The sequence below is a fragment of the Carlito syrichta genome, unplaced genomic scaffold (assembly GCF_000164805.1).
Source record: "Carlito syrichta isolate Samal-C Ts95f unplaced genomic scaffold, Tarsius_syrichta-2.0.1 Scaffold308253, whole genome shotgun sequence".
NCBI classification, from domain to species: Eukaryota; Metazoa; Chordata; class Mammalia; order Primates; family Tarsiidae; genus Carlito; species Carlito syrichta.
In genome coordinates this window covers 116947-130943 of record NW_007252349.1, presented here as the reverse complement: position 1 = coordinate 130943, position 13997 = coordinate 116947, and the positions used below count along the sequence as shown (strand labels likewise).

The window sequence follows — 13997 nt, the reverse complement described above, 5'->3', positions numbered from 1 at the left end:
GCTGTAAGCTGTGATCCTTGTGTTCATGCCATTGCACGCCAGAATGAGTGACAGTGAGACCCCGACTCAATAATCATCATCATCATCATTAAATTTTAATTGTGTTACCCTTTATTATTTTACAGTGTAGTTCACAAATGCTTTTCCAGTTGCCTGAACTACTCTATATGACCTGGAATAAAAGAACAGTTAGAATTAGAACATACAAACATCATTCTGTAATACCTACTTGTACTCAACCATTATGACCAAGGAAATGTAGTTTGTTTGTTTGTCTGTTTTGAGTCGAAGTCTTACTCTGTCTCACAGGCTGAAGTGCAGTGGCATGCTCACGGTCACCACAGCTTCAAACTGCTGGACTCAGGTGATCCTTCCACTTTAATCTTCCAAGGAGCTGGAACTACAGGCACGCGCCACCATGCCCAGCTAATTTTTTAATTTATTGTAGAAATGAGGTCTCACCAAGTTGCCGAGGCTGGTCTCGAACCCATAGGCTCAGGCAGTCCTCTCAATTTAGCCTCCCAAAGTGCTGGAATTATAGGCCTGAGCCACCACACCTGGCCTGGTAATATAGTTTTACAAATATGAATATATGTGGCAAGGCAAAATTAAACACAGATTCATTAGAACAGTAAACTTTGCTTTAATAGCTATAGAAAGTGTTTTTAAATTATTATTTAATTGGGTTTTTGGGTTTTTTTTAGTCATTGAGAAGTCCTAGTTGAAGGAGGTGGTTTTATTTCCTTTTTCAACATATCTGTTTCTGGCAGCCAGTGTGTTATGCATTTAGAGCAATATGTGTTCTGAAAGCTTACATTTTCAGTTTGTACGTGTCACTTGAATCAGAGACCAGACATGAAAAAATAATGTCTTCAATATGGTTTTTTTTTAAGTGAATCTTGCACCCATTATTTCCTGTTTCAACTCTCCTTTTGTGTTTACACCTTTTCTTAAAACCATTTCCCCTTCTGACTTCCCTGTCTTTGTTAATGACACCCTGATAAACTTGCTTTCCAATTACCCATTTTTTTTTATTGAGTTGGAGTGTCACTCTGTCACCCAGGCTGGAGTACAGTGGCATACTCAAGGCCACCGCAGCCTCGACCTGCTGGGCTCAGGTGATCCTTCCGCCTCAGCCTTCCAAGTAGCTGGAACTACAGGCACACGGCACCATGCCTGGCTAATTTGTTTTTCTTTTAATTTATAGTAGAGATGATATCTTGCCAAGTTGTCTAGACTGGTCTCGAACCCGTGGACTCAGGCAGTTCTCTCACCTCGGCCTCCCAAAGTGCTGGGATTATAGGCATGAGCCATCGCGCCTGACCCCAATTACCCATTTTTAAAACTCTGGCATTGCTTTAACTCTCTTCTGCAATCAGCTGTTTTTGTTTTCTTTGAGTCAGAGTCTCACTCTGTCACCTGGCAGGAGTGCAGTGGCACTCTCACGGCCATCGCAGCCTCAACCTGCTGGGCTCAGGGGATCCTTTCGCCTCACCCATCCAAGAAACTGGAGCTACAGGCACGTGTCACCATGCCCAGCTAAGTTTTTGATTTATTATAGAGATGAGGTCTCTCCAAGCTGCCCAGGATGGTCTCAAACCCCTGGGCTCAGGCAGTCCTCTCACCTTGACCTCCCAAAGTGTTGGGATTACAGGCGTGTGTCACTGTGCCCAGCCAACTCTTAAATCCTACCAGCTCTTCTTTAAAATATCTCCCATCCCTATTTTTCCCAAATCATGCCTCTGCTAGAATTTTAGCCTTGACCACAAGCCTGAATTATTATCAAGAACGTAACTGATTTCCCTGCTTTTCATCCTCAAAACTATTCTGCATTATGCCAGCAATGCTATGTTTCTAAAGCCATTTGGATGATATAACCACTCTTATTGTGTTACTTCCTTTCCTCAAAAACCTTGAGTGGGCTACCATCTCTGGCACACTAGATGCAGATCAGGCTTCTAGAATCATATTCGTCTCTGATATCCTGGCCCCAACCAGCTGTACTACTTCCTGTGAACAAAAGTTCTCTGAAAAGAACTTTGAAGAAAAGAAATTTTATTCCAGTGAACAACCTGTAAACAGAGAAGGTACAGCCTTCTGTGTAAATTAAAGGTGTATTCCAGAGAACAAATAGAGAGTTCAAGTATTATAGAAGTTATTGACTAGGTTCTCAATTAGGTCCGCTTATGCAACTGAAGGATTGAAACTTTCTTTGTTTTGATCTGTCAGTATGACTGAATTCTGATTAGTTGATACTGCTAATCTCTGTTTGGTCTGGGCAGCTGAGCTCTGATTGGTTGACTTCCAAGCCCCAAACCAGAAGTTTCTGTTAGATGTTTCTTTCAAATGGGTGGCCAAGTTGATCTCGGGATCAACCACAGAAACTGTTTTGGCATGAGGCATTCCTGTGATACTTTTATAACATCTTTCTGAGATCAGAGTGTGGTGACTACTTTCTTTCCTAGCCATGGCCACCTGGTTCTGTTTTAAATCTGAGCACCTCAGTGCCACCAGGAGTCCATATTGTCTGTCAACCAGGAGCATGCTTTAACATTCCTCATCCATGCCCAATCCTTTGGACAACTGGAATACTTAATCTTTCTTTCTTTCTTTCTTTCTTTCTTTTTTTTTTTTTTTTTTTATGAATCGGAGCTCCTGCTGGGCTCAGGTGACCCTTCCAGCCTTTCAAGTAGCTGGAACCATAGGTGTGTGCCATCACGCTCGACTGATTTTTTTTTTTTTTAATTTATCGTAGAGACGAGGTCTTGCCATGTTGCTCAGGCTGGTCTTGAACGCCTTCACCTCCAAAAGTGTTGGGATTACAGGTGTGAGTCACCGCGCCCGGCAATATTTCTAAACCCATTTGTCTATTGCTTATACCTTTTTGTTCATACTCTTCTTTCTCTAAATACATTCTTCTTCATATCAGCCCATCTCAAATTGTTTCAATCTGAGGGTAGAACATTTATGTATGCCTCATGAAATCCATGAAACCCCCTGAAATTATATGCAAACATTTCCATGTGTATGCATTTTTCTGGAGAAGGGACTTTTCTTGTGAATAGATTCTCAGAAAGGGTCCATAAGCCTCTCAAGTTAAATTGGCCTAGTGGCCTTTTGAAATAAGCAGTTAACTCATTTTATGTATATTTAGCAAAGTTTTTGTCTCATTAAAACTTAGTCCTGGTCAGGTGTTGTAACTCAGGCCCGTAATCCCAACACTTTGGGAGGCCGAAGTGGGATGATCACTTGAGGCCAGGAGTTCAAGACCAGCCTGGCAACAGAGTGAGACCTTCTATTCACAATAAAATAAAATTTAATTAACCAGGTATGGTGATGTACTCGTGTAGTCCTAGACACTCAGGAGGCAGGAGGACCACTTGAGTCTAGGAAGTTGACGCTGCAGTAAGCTATGATCACCCTACTGCATTCTAGCTTGGGGCGAGAGAGCGAGATCCTGTCTCAAAAATCAAACAAGAAACCTTAGTCCTAAGTGTGCTGGGTAATAAAACATTTTTGAATAGATGAGTCTTACTTAACATTCAAAGTTTCAGATTCAGATACAATGTCCTCATTCATTTTTTCGGTTCCTAGAAATAGCTGTATGTGGAATTTATTTTCCTCAAGAGATAGTATCTTAATATTTTTCACTTTGGTATCTTTAGTTAAAGGAAATTTTTTCCTCCCACTCCCACATGACTATTCGTAAACTAGTAGACAATACCATCTCTGTATGCTTTGATGTAACAATCCCCTTTTAAAGACATTAGTCACATTTTTTTATCACTTTTTTTCTGTTTTAGATTCCTATAGGCAATGGAAACTGATCTCAATTCCCAAGACAGGAAGGACCTGGACAAGTTTATTAAATTTTTTGCCCTCAAGGTAATATGTACATTCTCTGGAGCCTAGAACTGTTAGAAATAACTTCCATGCTTCTCCCTTTTGAGAACAACCCTCTTTGGAAATGTAGCATAACAGCTTGCAGCTTGCCCATTTTAAGGGATACTTCTGTCTGTTGTAAACTAAACTGTGAGGTATGGGGGCGGTATTGGGGGTGTAGCTAAAAAGTAGCTTCCAATTTTCCACAGCTACTTGTTCAAAAATTTTTTTGCAAGGCTGTTGCAGAAATGTCAAACTGTTATGCCAGGTTATTGGCACAGTATGTTCCCTTGGGGTGGGAACAAAGACCATAAACTAGAATGGGCAATCTTTTGGACATCTTTTCTTAAGCTTTAACTAACCCTGAAACGTCCAACTTTTATGTCTTGTTCCCTTCCTACTAAAGGGGGAAATAAAGCTGAATTTTAAATGCTGTATTTTTCTAAATCTGAAAATCATTTCCACCTATATCACTCCTTCCTCTCAACCATTGTCATGCTAGAACAATCCATGTCATTGATTTTAGTTATAAAATTATGTGGAAGATTTCTGTCATATGGGCCAAATGATAGGAATAACTGTGGAGTTTTTGTTTTAAATCTACCTTGATAGCATAAGTTGGTGGCAAGGCATATTTAAAACCACAGTTGGACTTGTTTCATTATGAACTTCATAGCCACCATGTGCAGCTTTTCTTCTGTCATATGAAAATATTACAAGGCCGGGCGCAGTGGCTCATGCCTATAATCCCTACACTTTGGGAGGCCGAGGTGAGAGGATTGCCTGAACCCACGGGTTCGAGACTTGCCTGGGCAACTCATCACCACAATAAATAAAAATTATCCGGGCATGGTAGTACGCTCCTGTAGTCCAGCTACATGGAAGGCTAAGGCGGAAGGATCATCTGAGCCCAGCACGTTGAGGCTGCAGTGGCCATAAGCGTGCCACTGCAATAAAGCCTGGAAGACAGAATGAGATTCCGACTCAAAATAAAAGAAAATATTACAGATTCCAGGCCGGGCATGGTGGCTCACACCTGTTATCCCAGCACTTTGGGAGGCGGAGTTGAGAGGATTGCTTGAGCCCAGGGGTTCGAAACCAGCCTGGGCAGCATGGCGAGACCTCGTCTCTACAATAAATGAATAAATGAGCTGACCATGGTAGGTGGCATGTGCCTGTAGTCCCAGCTGCTTGAAAGACTGAGGCAGAAGGATCACCTGAGCCCAACAGGTCAAAGCTGCAGTGGTCGTTATTGTGCCACTGCACTCCAACCTGAGTGACAGAGTGAGACTTTAACTCAAAAAAATAAAAAAGAAAGAAAAGAAAAGAAAAGATTACAGATTTCAAACCTCAAACTGTAATTCCTTTCATTGGTTGACACTGTACCCTTAGGAATGTTTACAGTATTATTTTTCACATGTAGTGATTTTTTATATCTGTCCTTGAACATTTAAAATTCCACCCTTTCCTAAAGTATAGTTATGATTAATTATAATCTTTTTAACACTGTATTGGGAGGATTCTAACCCTGATCAGGAGACATATCCATTTATTTAGACTTCCGTGTTTGTTTGCTTTTTTTTAGACTGTCCAAGTGATTGTCCAGGCTCGACTTGGTGAAAAGATTTGCACTCGTTCTTCTTCCTCCCCAACGGGTTCTGACTGGGTAAAATTCTGTTTTCTGCTAAGGTGTATACTGTGGTGTTTGTCATAGGAATGAACGTAAAGTTCTCATGTGCAGTAATAAGGAATACTATTTATATTACTACATATTATATCCATTTTCTGATAAGAATATTCTTATTGAATATTAGTCCTGAATTTATTTGGTTCTTAACTTTCTGCTGTAATACTTGAAAAGTGTAGTCCTTAGAAGATAAACGTAATATCTTATTAGCTAATCTTTGTAATAGCTGTTCAACCTGAGATTTGGGGCTTTGATGCGGGACTATCTCTTAAGGGAAGGGAAAAGTGAGTGAATGTCTTCCTGAGTCAGCCAAAGCAATGCCTGCATTACCCAGCACACTAATTTATCTCTCCATAATGTTCCTTGTTGTTGTTTCATGCAAAAGTTTCTTTTGTTTTCTAGTTTAACTTAGCAATCAAAGACATCCCAGAGGTTACTCATGAAGCAAAGAAGGCACTGGCAGGGCAGCTGCCTGCTGTTGGGAGGTCTATGTGTGTGGAGATCTCACTCAAGACTTCTGAGGTAAGGTTATGGCCAGGATGGTGTCTTAACTTGATGCTCTGAGTCCAGTTCATTTCTCAGCCTTATTCCTGCCCCTTCCCTCTCTAAACTTATTCTCTGAAGTGGTCATGGTTTTTGTTTTGTTTGTTTGTTTGTTTGTTTTGAGTTGGAGTCTCACTCGGTTGCCCAGACTAGAGTGCAGTGGCCGCTCCTGGCCACCGCAGCCTCGCCTGCTGGGCTCCAGCGATCCTTCCGCCTCAGCCTTCCAAGTAGCCGGAATTACAGGCATGCGCTACCACGCCCGGCTGATTTTTTGATTTATTGTAGAGATGAGGTCTCGCTGCCCAGGCGGGTCTCGAACCCGTGGGCTCAGGCAATCCATTCACCTCAGCCTCCCAAAGGCGCGAGATTACAGGCTGAGCCACCGAGCCCAGCTTGTTTGTTTTTTTAAGTCACAATCTCACTCCGTTGCCCTGGCTGAAGTGAAGTGGCGTGCTCACAGCTATTACAACCTCGACTTGCTGGGCTCAGGTGATCCTTCCACCTCAGCTTTCCAAGTAGCTGGAACTAGAAGCACATGCCATCATGCCCGGCTAATTTTTTGATTTATTGTAGAGATGAGGTATTGCCAAGTTGCCCAAATTACTTTTTTTGTTTTGAATTGGAGTCTCACTCTGTCACCCAGACTGGAGTGCAGTGGCCACTCCTGGCCACCGCAGCCTTGACCTGCTGGGCTCTGGTGATCCTTCCGCCTCAGCCTTCCAAGTAGCTGGAACTACAGGTGCGCGCTACCATGCCCGGCTAATTTTTGATTTTATTGCAGAAATGAGATCTCGCCAAGTTGCCCAGGCAGGTCTCGAACCTGCGGGCTCAGGCAGTCCACTCACCTCAGCCTCCCAAAGTGCTGGGATTATAGGCTGAGCCACTCAGCAGGGCTTGCCCAAATTACTTAACCCCACCCCTCTGACAGTCATCTCATCCCACCTCCCAAAGTGCTGTGATCACAGCCTCATGGTTTGTTTTTTTTTTCTTTTTTTTTCCTTGTGTCACGGTTTTTTAATTTGTTATTCCAACTGCATAGAATAGGATCTTGGTTCTCTTGTTCATATGACATATTTCTACTTATCCTGCAAGACTCAAGTACTCTACACACTAGCTATCAGGTCCACTACCAGGGGCAGGGAAGGCTTGCCAGAAGCCAAACCTCACCTGCACACAATTTACTTACATAGTTAAACCCTTACATGTACCCCACAACTGCAATAAAATAAAATAATAAAATAAATATTCATGTGCTCTAGAAAATTTCCCCCTTGTGGAAGGAACAAACAGGGATGTGGCTAAGACAAGACAATTGTACACCTGAGGCCTTTGTGGAAACCACATGGCATAAAGGTTTGGAGCATTTACCCTTTACCAGCTAGACTCTAGTCACTGGATTCAGCACTGGGTCCCATCTGATGGAAACTCCAAGCCCATGCATGACTTGACTTTCTCTAAAGGAAAGACTCCCCATGCTCCTAACTCTGTCTGGCTCTATAGGCAGAAACAGCAAGAGACTAAAGATTTTTTTTTCTCTTGAACAAATAAGCCCAGTTACTTGAAGAAAAAAAAAAATCCCCTTTTTAAATGGGGAGCGATAACTGCTGTCTTTACCTTTGTTTCCTACAGTGCTTTGTTTATATGTGTTTTGAGATATAGCTTGCTATATTGTGATTTTTTTTTTTTTTTGAGTTGGAGTCTCACTGTTCTCCAGGCTGGAGTGCAGTGGCACACTCACAGCCACCACAGCCTCGATGTGTCAGATTCAGGCAATCCTTCCGCCTCAGCCTTCCAAGTAGCTGGAATTACAGGTGCACTCCATCATGCCCAACTAATTTTTTGATTTATTGTAGAGATGAGGTCTCGCCAAGTTGCCCAATCTGGTCTCAAACCCTGGGCTCAGGCAGTCCTCTTGCCTCTGCCTCCTTTTTTTTTGAATCAGAGTCTTACTCTGTCTCTCAGACTGGAATGTAGTGGCACGCTCATGACCACCACAGCCTTGACCTGCTGGATGCAGGTGATCCTTCTGCCTCAGTCTTCCAAGTAGCTGGAACTACAGGTGTGCACCACCACCCCCAGCTACTTTTTCTTATTTACTGTAGAGATGAGGTCTTGCGAAGTTGCCCAGGCTGATCTTGAATCCCTGGGCTCAGGCAATCCTCTCATCTCCGTCTCCCAAAGTTTTGGGATTACAGGCATGATCCATTATGCCCGGCCTGTACTGTGATTTTTTAAAATGTGTTCGCTCACCTTATTTCATATTGGGATTGAGGCAGATATTGTTGCTTGTATATTTACTAATCTATTTCCACTAATAATTTATGAGGGTATCTGGTATGTTGAAAGTTAAATGGGGTTTGGAACTACACAGGGCCAAGTTCAGATCCCCGCTAAATGACTTTAGCCAAATCACTTAGCCCCACCCCTACTAGTACTACCAGACCACAGTGCTTCACATTTTGCAGGGCTATAGTATTTTTTCATTAAATCCTTATTTGTAAGGTTCCTAACATACACATAGTAGGCAATCAGCACATGTCCTACTTCTACTCTAACCGCTTTTCTTTTTGAGGTCAGCTATGCCACATCTTATATATCTTTGTAATTCTCAAGTTCTTTATGAAAAGAGACAGGATATAAATTAATAATCACCTCTGTGTCCTCAGGACCCAGCATAATGCCTGAGATGGCATATTGTAGGCTTTCAAGATTTTTAACGAATGAATGGTATCAATATTCTGTGGAAATCTTACTACCAATCAACACTTCTTATTCTTCTTTATTGAATTACCAGTTTAAACTGTGAATTGTTTTCCTTAGTGATCCATAGGAGTTCTTTTTATTTTTATTTTTTGAGTTGGAGTCTCACTCTGTCACCCAGACTGGAGTGCAGTGGCCACTCCCAGCCACTGCAGCCTCAACCTGCTGGGCTCTGGCGATCCTTCCGCCTCAGCCTTCCAAGTATCTGGAACTACAGGCGCGCACTACCACGCCTGGCTGATTTTTGATTTATTGTAGAGATGAGGTCTCGCCAAGTTGCCCAGGCGGGTCTCGAACCTGCGGGCTCAGGCAATCCACTCACCTCAGCCTCCCAAAGGCGCGGGATTACAGGCTGAGCCACTGAGCCCTGCTCTATAGGAGTTCTAAAAGGAATCCCTAGAGAAACTTTCCTCTCCCAAGCATGAGTGAAGTTTGATTATAAACTGTTCTGATTGTCCTAGAGAAACCACATCTGCTTGTCTTGAGTACACCCCGATAGCTAGTTATTCTTTGGTTTTGGGGGGGACATTTAAAATTCATGATGTCATTTAAAAATGACAGTGTTAGAAGGAAAAAGGACAGTGTGATAGCAAGGATATATGATAAGGATACATATTTAAATTTGATCTTGAATAAGTGGAAGTCAGTTATCTTTTCCAAAAACTAACTCAAGCTTACTTCCAAACCTAAGAAAATAGTTCTTTTCCAATAACTTAGTTAAAAGCTGACTTGTGTTGAAAGGTATGTAACTGTTTTTCTTACCAGGTGACACACAGGAGAGTTACAAGTTTGAGGAATTCTGGCTTTAGTAATTTCTTTGTTTTCCCCATCCACTAGGCTAAGTCTGTTCAGAATAACACATAGATTGGCTGAACAGCTCAGCTCAAGACCTCAAGCAACTAAATGTTTTTTAAAGAAGGAGGTAGTTAAGATACAAGCTTTTCTAAACTGTGGGTGTCACCTAAAAATATCCCCCATAGAATTAGACAGAAATACTTTTTCCCTCATCTTAAAAATGCTGGCCTTTATGAAGGACATTTTGGAGATACATGTCCAAAGTCTTGAAAATATATATACTCTTTGATCAGCAATTCTAATTCTGGAAATTTGCTGGAAGAAATTAATTGAGGATGTGTACAAAGTGTTAGTCTCAAGGCTGTTTATTTCAGTGTTGTTTGTTTCTGGTAGTAAAAATTAGAAACAACCTGCATGTTCAAGAGTAGGGGGACTGGTTGGATAAAATGATAGTCACATGGTATAATACTATACAACCATTAAAAATTATTTTGAATGTTTAATTATAAGGAAAATTTTAGGCCGAGTGTGGTGGCTCAAGCCTTTAATCCCAGCACTTTGGGAGGTGGAGGTGAGAGGATTGCCTGAGCTCAGGGGTTCGAGACCAGCCTGGGCAAGTTGGTGAGTTGCCCACCCAGGCTGGAGTGTAATGGTACGCTCATGGCCACTGCAGCCTCAACTTTCCGGGCTCAGTTGATCCTTTCTCCTCAGCCTTCCAAGTAGCTAGGAGTATAGGCATGTGCCACCATGCCCAGCTAATTTTTTGATTTTTTTGTAGAAATGAGGTCTCGCCAAGTTGCCCTGTCTGGTCTCGAACTCATGGGCTCAGGCAATCCTCTCAGCTCAGGCAATCCTCTCACTTCAGCCTCCCAAAGTGCTGGGATTATAGTTAGTCATCAGCCACCCCGCCCGGCCAGGAAAATTTAATGGTGTGTTGTTTCTTTGTTTTGTTTTGTTTTGAGTTGGAGTCTCACTCTGTCGCCCAGGCTGGAGTCCAGTGGCACGCTTACAGCCACCGTAGCCTTGACCTGCTGGGCTCAGATGATCCTTCCACCTCAGTCTTCCAAGTAGCTGAAATTACAGGCATGAGCCACCATGCCCGACTAAGTTTTTGTTTTATTGTAGAGCTGACTCGCCAAGTTGACCAGGCTTGTTTTGAACCCGTGGGCTCAGGCAATCCTCTCACCTTGGACTCCCAAAGTGCTGGAATTATAGGCATGAGCCAACATGCCTGGCCTTATGGTGTGTTTATTTATTTATTTATTTATTTTTATTTTTATTTTTTTTGAGTTGGAGTCTCACTCTGTCGCCCAGACTGGAGTGCAGTGGCCGCTTCCAGCCACGGCAGCCTCGACCTGCTGGGCTCCCATGATCCTTCCGCCTCAGCCTTCCAAGTAGCCAGACTTACAGGCATGCACTACCACGCCCGGCTGACTTTTTGATTTATTGTAGAGATGAGGTCTCACTGCCCAGGTGGATCTCGAACCCACGGGCTCAGGCAGTCCATTCACCTCAGCCTCCAAAGGCACGGGATTACAGGCTGAGCCACCGAGCCCGGCTGTGATTCTACTTATACTTAGAAGAGTCTAGTTCGATTATAAGTTGATATCCATTTTTTCTTTTTGCTTATCTCTATCTTCCAATTTTTTATGGTGACTATGTAGTACTTTGTAATTAAAAGTAATTTTTAAAAACTGAATTATTTGTAAATTGTCCCATCTACAGGGAGATTCCATGGAACTGGAAATATGGTGTCTTGAAATGAACGAAAAGTAAGTACTGTGTTCTGGTTGTGGCTGCTGAGGATAAAGCAGATGACATCATGTGAAAAATAGGGCTTTGTTTTCAGAGTCATGGAGGGTATTCTGACCACTTAACAAAGCCAATAGGTCTTTTCTACAGTTTGCTTCATGCTTGGCTTCTAGCCTAGACACAGAGATGACCTTCAGAGGGAGTGTCAGTACAGAGAGACTCAGACACCACAGGGATAGGAGCAGCAGAGAAGGCTGAAAAGGATTGTTGTTTTCCCAGAGTACAGATAGTTCTCTGATTAAATCCCTTGCGAGCTCTTGTAACATGACTACTCTATTTTGTCTATTTTCTGTGTAGCAGCTATCCAATAAGATTTTCCCTTACTGCTCCTTTTTTACAGACTTTGTTGGTCATGGATTGGAAATGCGTGTTACTTGCCTCCCCCATTTTCTTCTCTCAAGGCAGATTAGCTTACCTCCTGCCTGAAGCTTCAGTTTTCAAGAAGAGTATATAGAATAATTGAGGAAATACCAACACATAAAAAAAAAAAAAAAGTCTTAGTGATAAGTATGTGGTGTTGTTCTTTCTTAAATAAAAAGCAATTGCCAGGTTATGGTCCAAGATTTTAGTGCCAAACAGATTTCTAGATTTTCTCTTAGGTTATAGAGGTAGATGGCTTATAAAATAGTACAATTATGTTTGCACCTTCAGTATATATAATTGTAATGATGACTTATCGTTTTCAAATGTGCTGCTTTGTTTCAAAGCTAGCAAAAATATACTGGGTGTCTTTTGGTGTTCATCTGCCTGTGTCTGGTGCATGAGAAAGTAAACTTTGACTTATCTCAGCAGTCTGTTGATAAACTGACAAAGAACTCTAATTACATCTTTAGTTTGGGACATGTTTTAATACTAAATTTGGTCTTGTGTCGCTCCAGCACTTAAGAGAATGCTGACGGTGTCTGTGCACTCCTCAGGTGTGATAAAGAAATCAAAGTTTCCTACACGGTGTACAACAGACTGTCACTGCTGTTGAAGTCCCTTCTTGCTATAACCAGAGTGACACCAGCCTACAGACTCTCCAGAAAGCAAGGCCATGAATATGTCATCTTATACAGGTAAACAGCACAGGTGCTTGAGTTGATCCATTCATCAGCCTCATTGCTTTGCATGCTTTCTGACTGGTACTCAGGTGTTCTGGGATTATGTTTTAGGCAGGTGGTTGGTTGGATTGGTGATGCTGTCACTTTAACATGATCAACATCCAGCATCCCTAATGAACCTCTGCCTTCCAAAGCCACCAGATCTGTTGTCTTTTTGTCTCCTACTGATACATATCTCAAAGCTGCAGAAGGAACTTAAGACTTTAAAATAAACAGTCTCCCATAGGTTCGAGACCCGCCTGGGCAGCAAGACTTCATCTCTACAATAAATAAAAAAATCAGCCGGGCGTGGTAGCGCATGCCTGTAATTCCGGCTACTTGGAAGGCTGAGGCGGAAGGATCGCCGGAGCCCAGCAGGTCGAGGCTGCGGTGGCCGGGAGCGGCCACTGCACTCCAGTCTGGGCGACAGAGTGAGACTCCAACCCAAAAAATAAAATAAAATAAAATAAACAGGCTGTCTGGGATGATTCCACAGCCTTATATATTTCAGGGTTAAATCAAAATTTTTTGTCTAACAAATTGCTAACTCAATTTAAGTTTATGATTACTTGTCCTCAGTTGTTAAGAACTGTCAGCAGTTAGTCTGAGTGTTTTCCTTGGAGTAGTTCACCACAATACATTTACTGAGTACCTTTTTAGAGCCGGCATTGTGATGGACACACAGAAGAACTATACAGAGGCCTTGCACTGGAGATGCTTCTCATCTAATGAGGGAAACACTTAGAGACATGCATAGTAATCATAAAAAACAAAATTTGGAAACTGCATACCAGAATCAGGAAAAAAGTATTGAGAGAATATAGAGGAAGGACAAGTTTGTTCAGAGTGAAAGAAACAAGTGTCATGGAGAAAGTGAAATTTGAGCTGGACTGTGAAGCAATGAGAATTTCAGCTGGTAGAAGTAAGGGAGAATCATCATTCCAGATGGAGAGTCAAGCAGCTGGCAAGACACAGAAGTGGGGGTGGGCTAAGAGCTGTACTCAGATGGACCAGCGTGCAGGAATAGAGAGTATACAGGCAAGTGTCAGAGCAGAACTGGAAAGCCAGGGCCTGTAGATCTACCCAAGACTCCTGTTTTTGTATTAGTGACAAGTCATTGGTTTTAGCCTTTGGCTTACACGTATAGAGTTGATTTTTAGAAAAATTCATGTAGCAGGCTCGAAGGACCAAGGAGGTTAGACGTAACTCATTCTGTTGACGTAGTAGGTCTGACACTAGTTATCACCATTCTTTAATTTTTTAAGCAATAACCTAGCCGCCCTAACATGTTTCTTTTTCCAAGTCTGTATTTTTGTTTTTAAGAGAGACAGCGTCTCGGTCTGTCACCCAGGCTAGGGTGCAACGACATGGTCACAGCTCACTGCAGCCTCAAACTCCTGGGCTCAAGTGATTCTGCCACCTTAGTCTCCCAAGTA

At 42.4% G+C, this 13997-nt stretch overlaps 1 protein-coding gene across 6 annotated transcripts in view; it reads left to right on the top strand.

Annotated features, from left to right (window-relative positions):
- ATG13 (autophagy related 13) overlaps positions 1–13997 on the top strand; it is a 63667-nt gene that overhangs the window by 29263 nt on the left and 20407 nt on the right. For 5 of the 6 annotated variants that reach the window (XM_008065355.1, XM_008065354.1, XM_008065353.1 and 2 more), the window contains 5 exons: positions 3804–3885; positions 5468–5548; positions 5972–6091; positions 11393–11439; positions 12397–12537. In XM_008065355.1, the coding sequence (XP_008063546.1) occupies positions 3817–3885; positions 5468–5548; positions 5972–6091; positions 11393–11439; positions 12397–12537 (458 nt within the window). In that variant the 5' untranslated portion in view covers positions 3804–3816. The remainder of the gene's footprint in view (positions 1–3803; positions 3886–5467; positions 5549–5971; positions 6092–11392; positions 11440–12396; positions 12538–13997) is intronic. The other variant, XM_008065356.1, reaches the window with a different exon arrangement.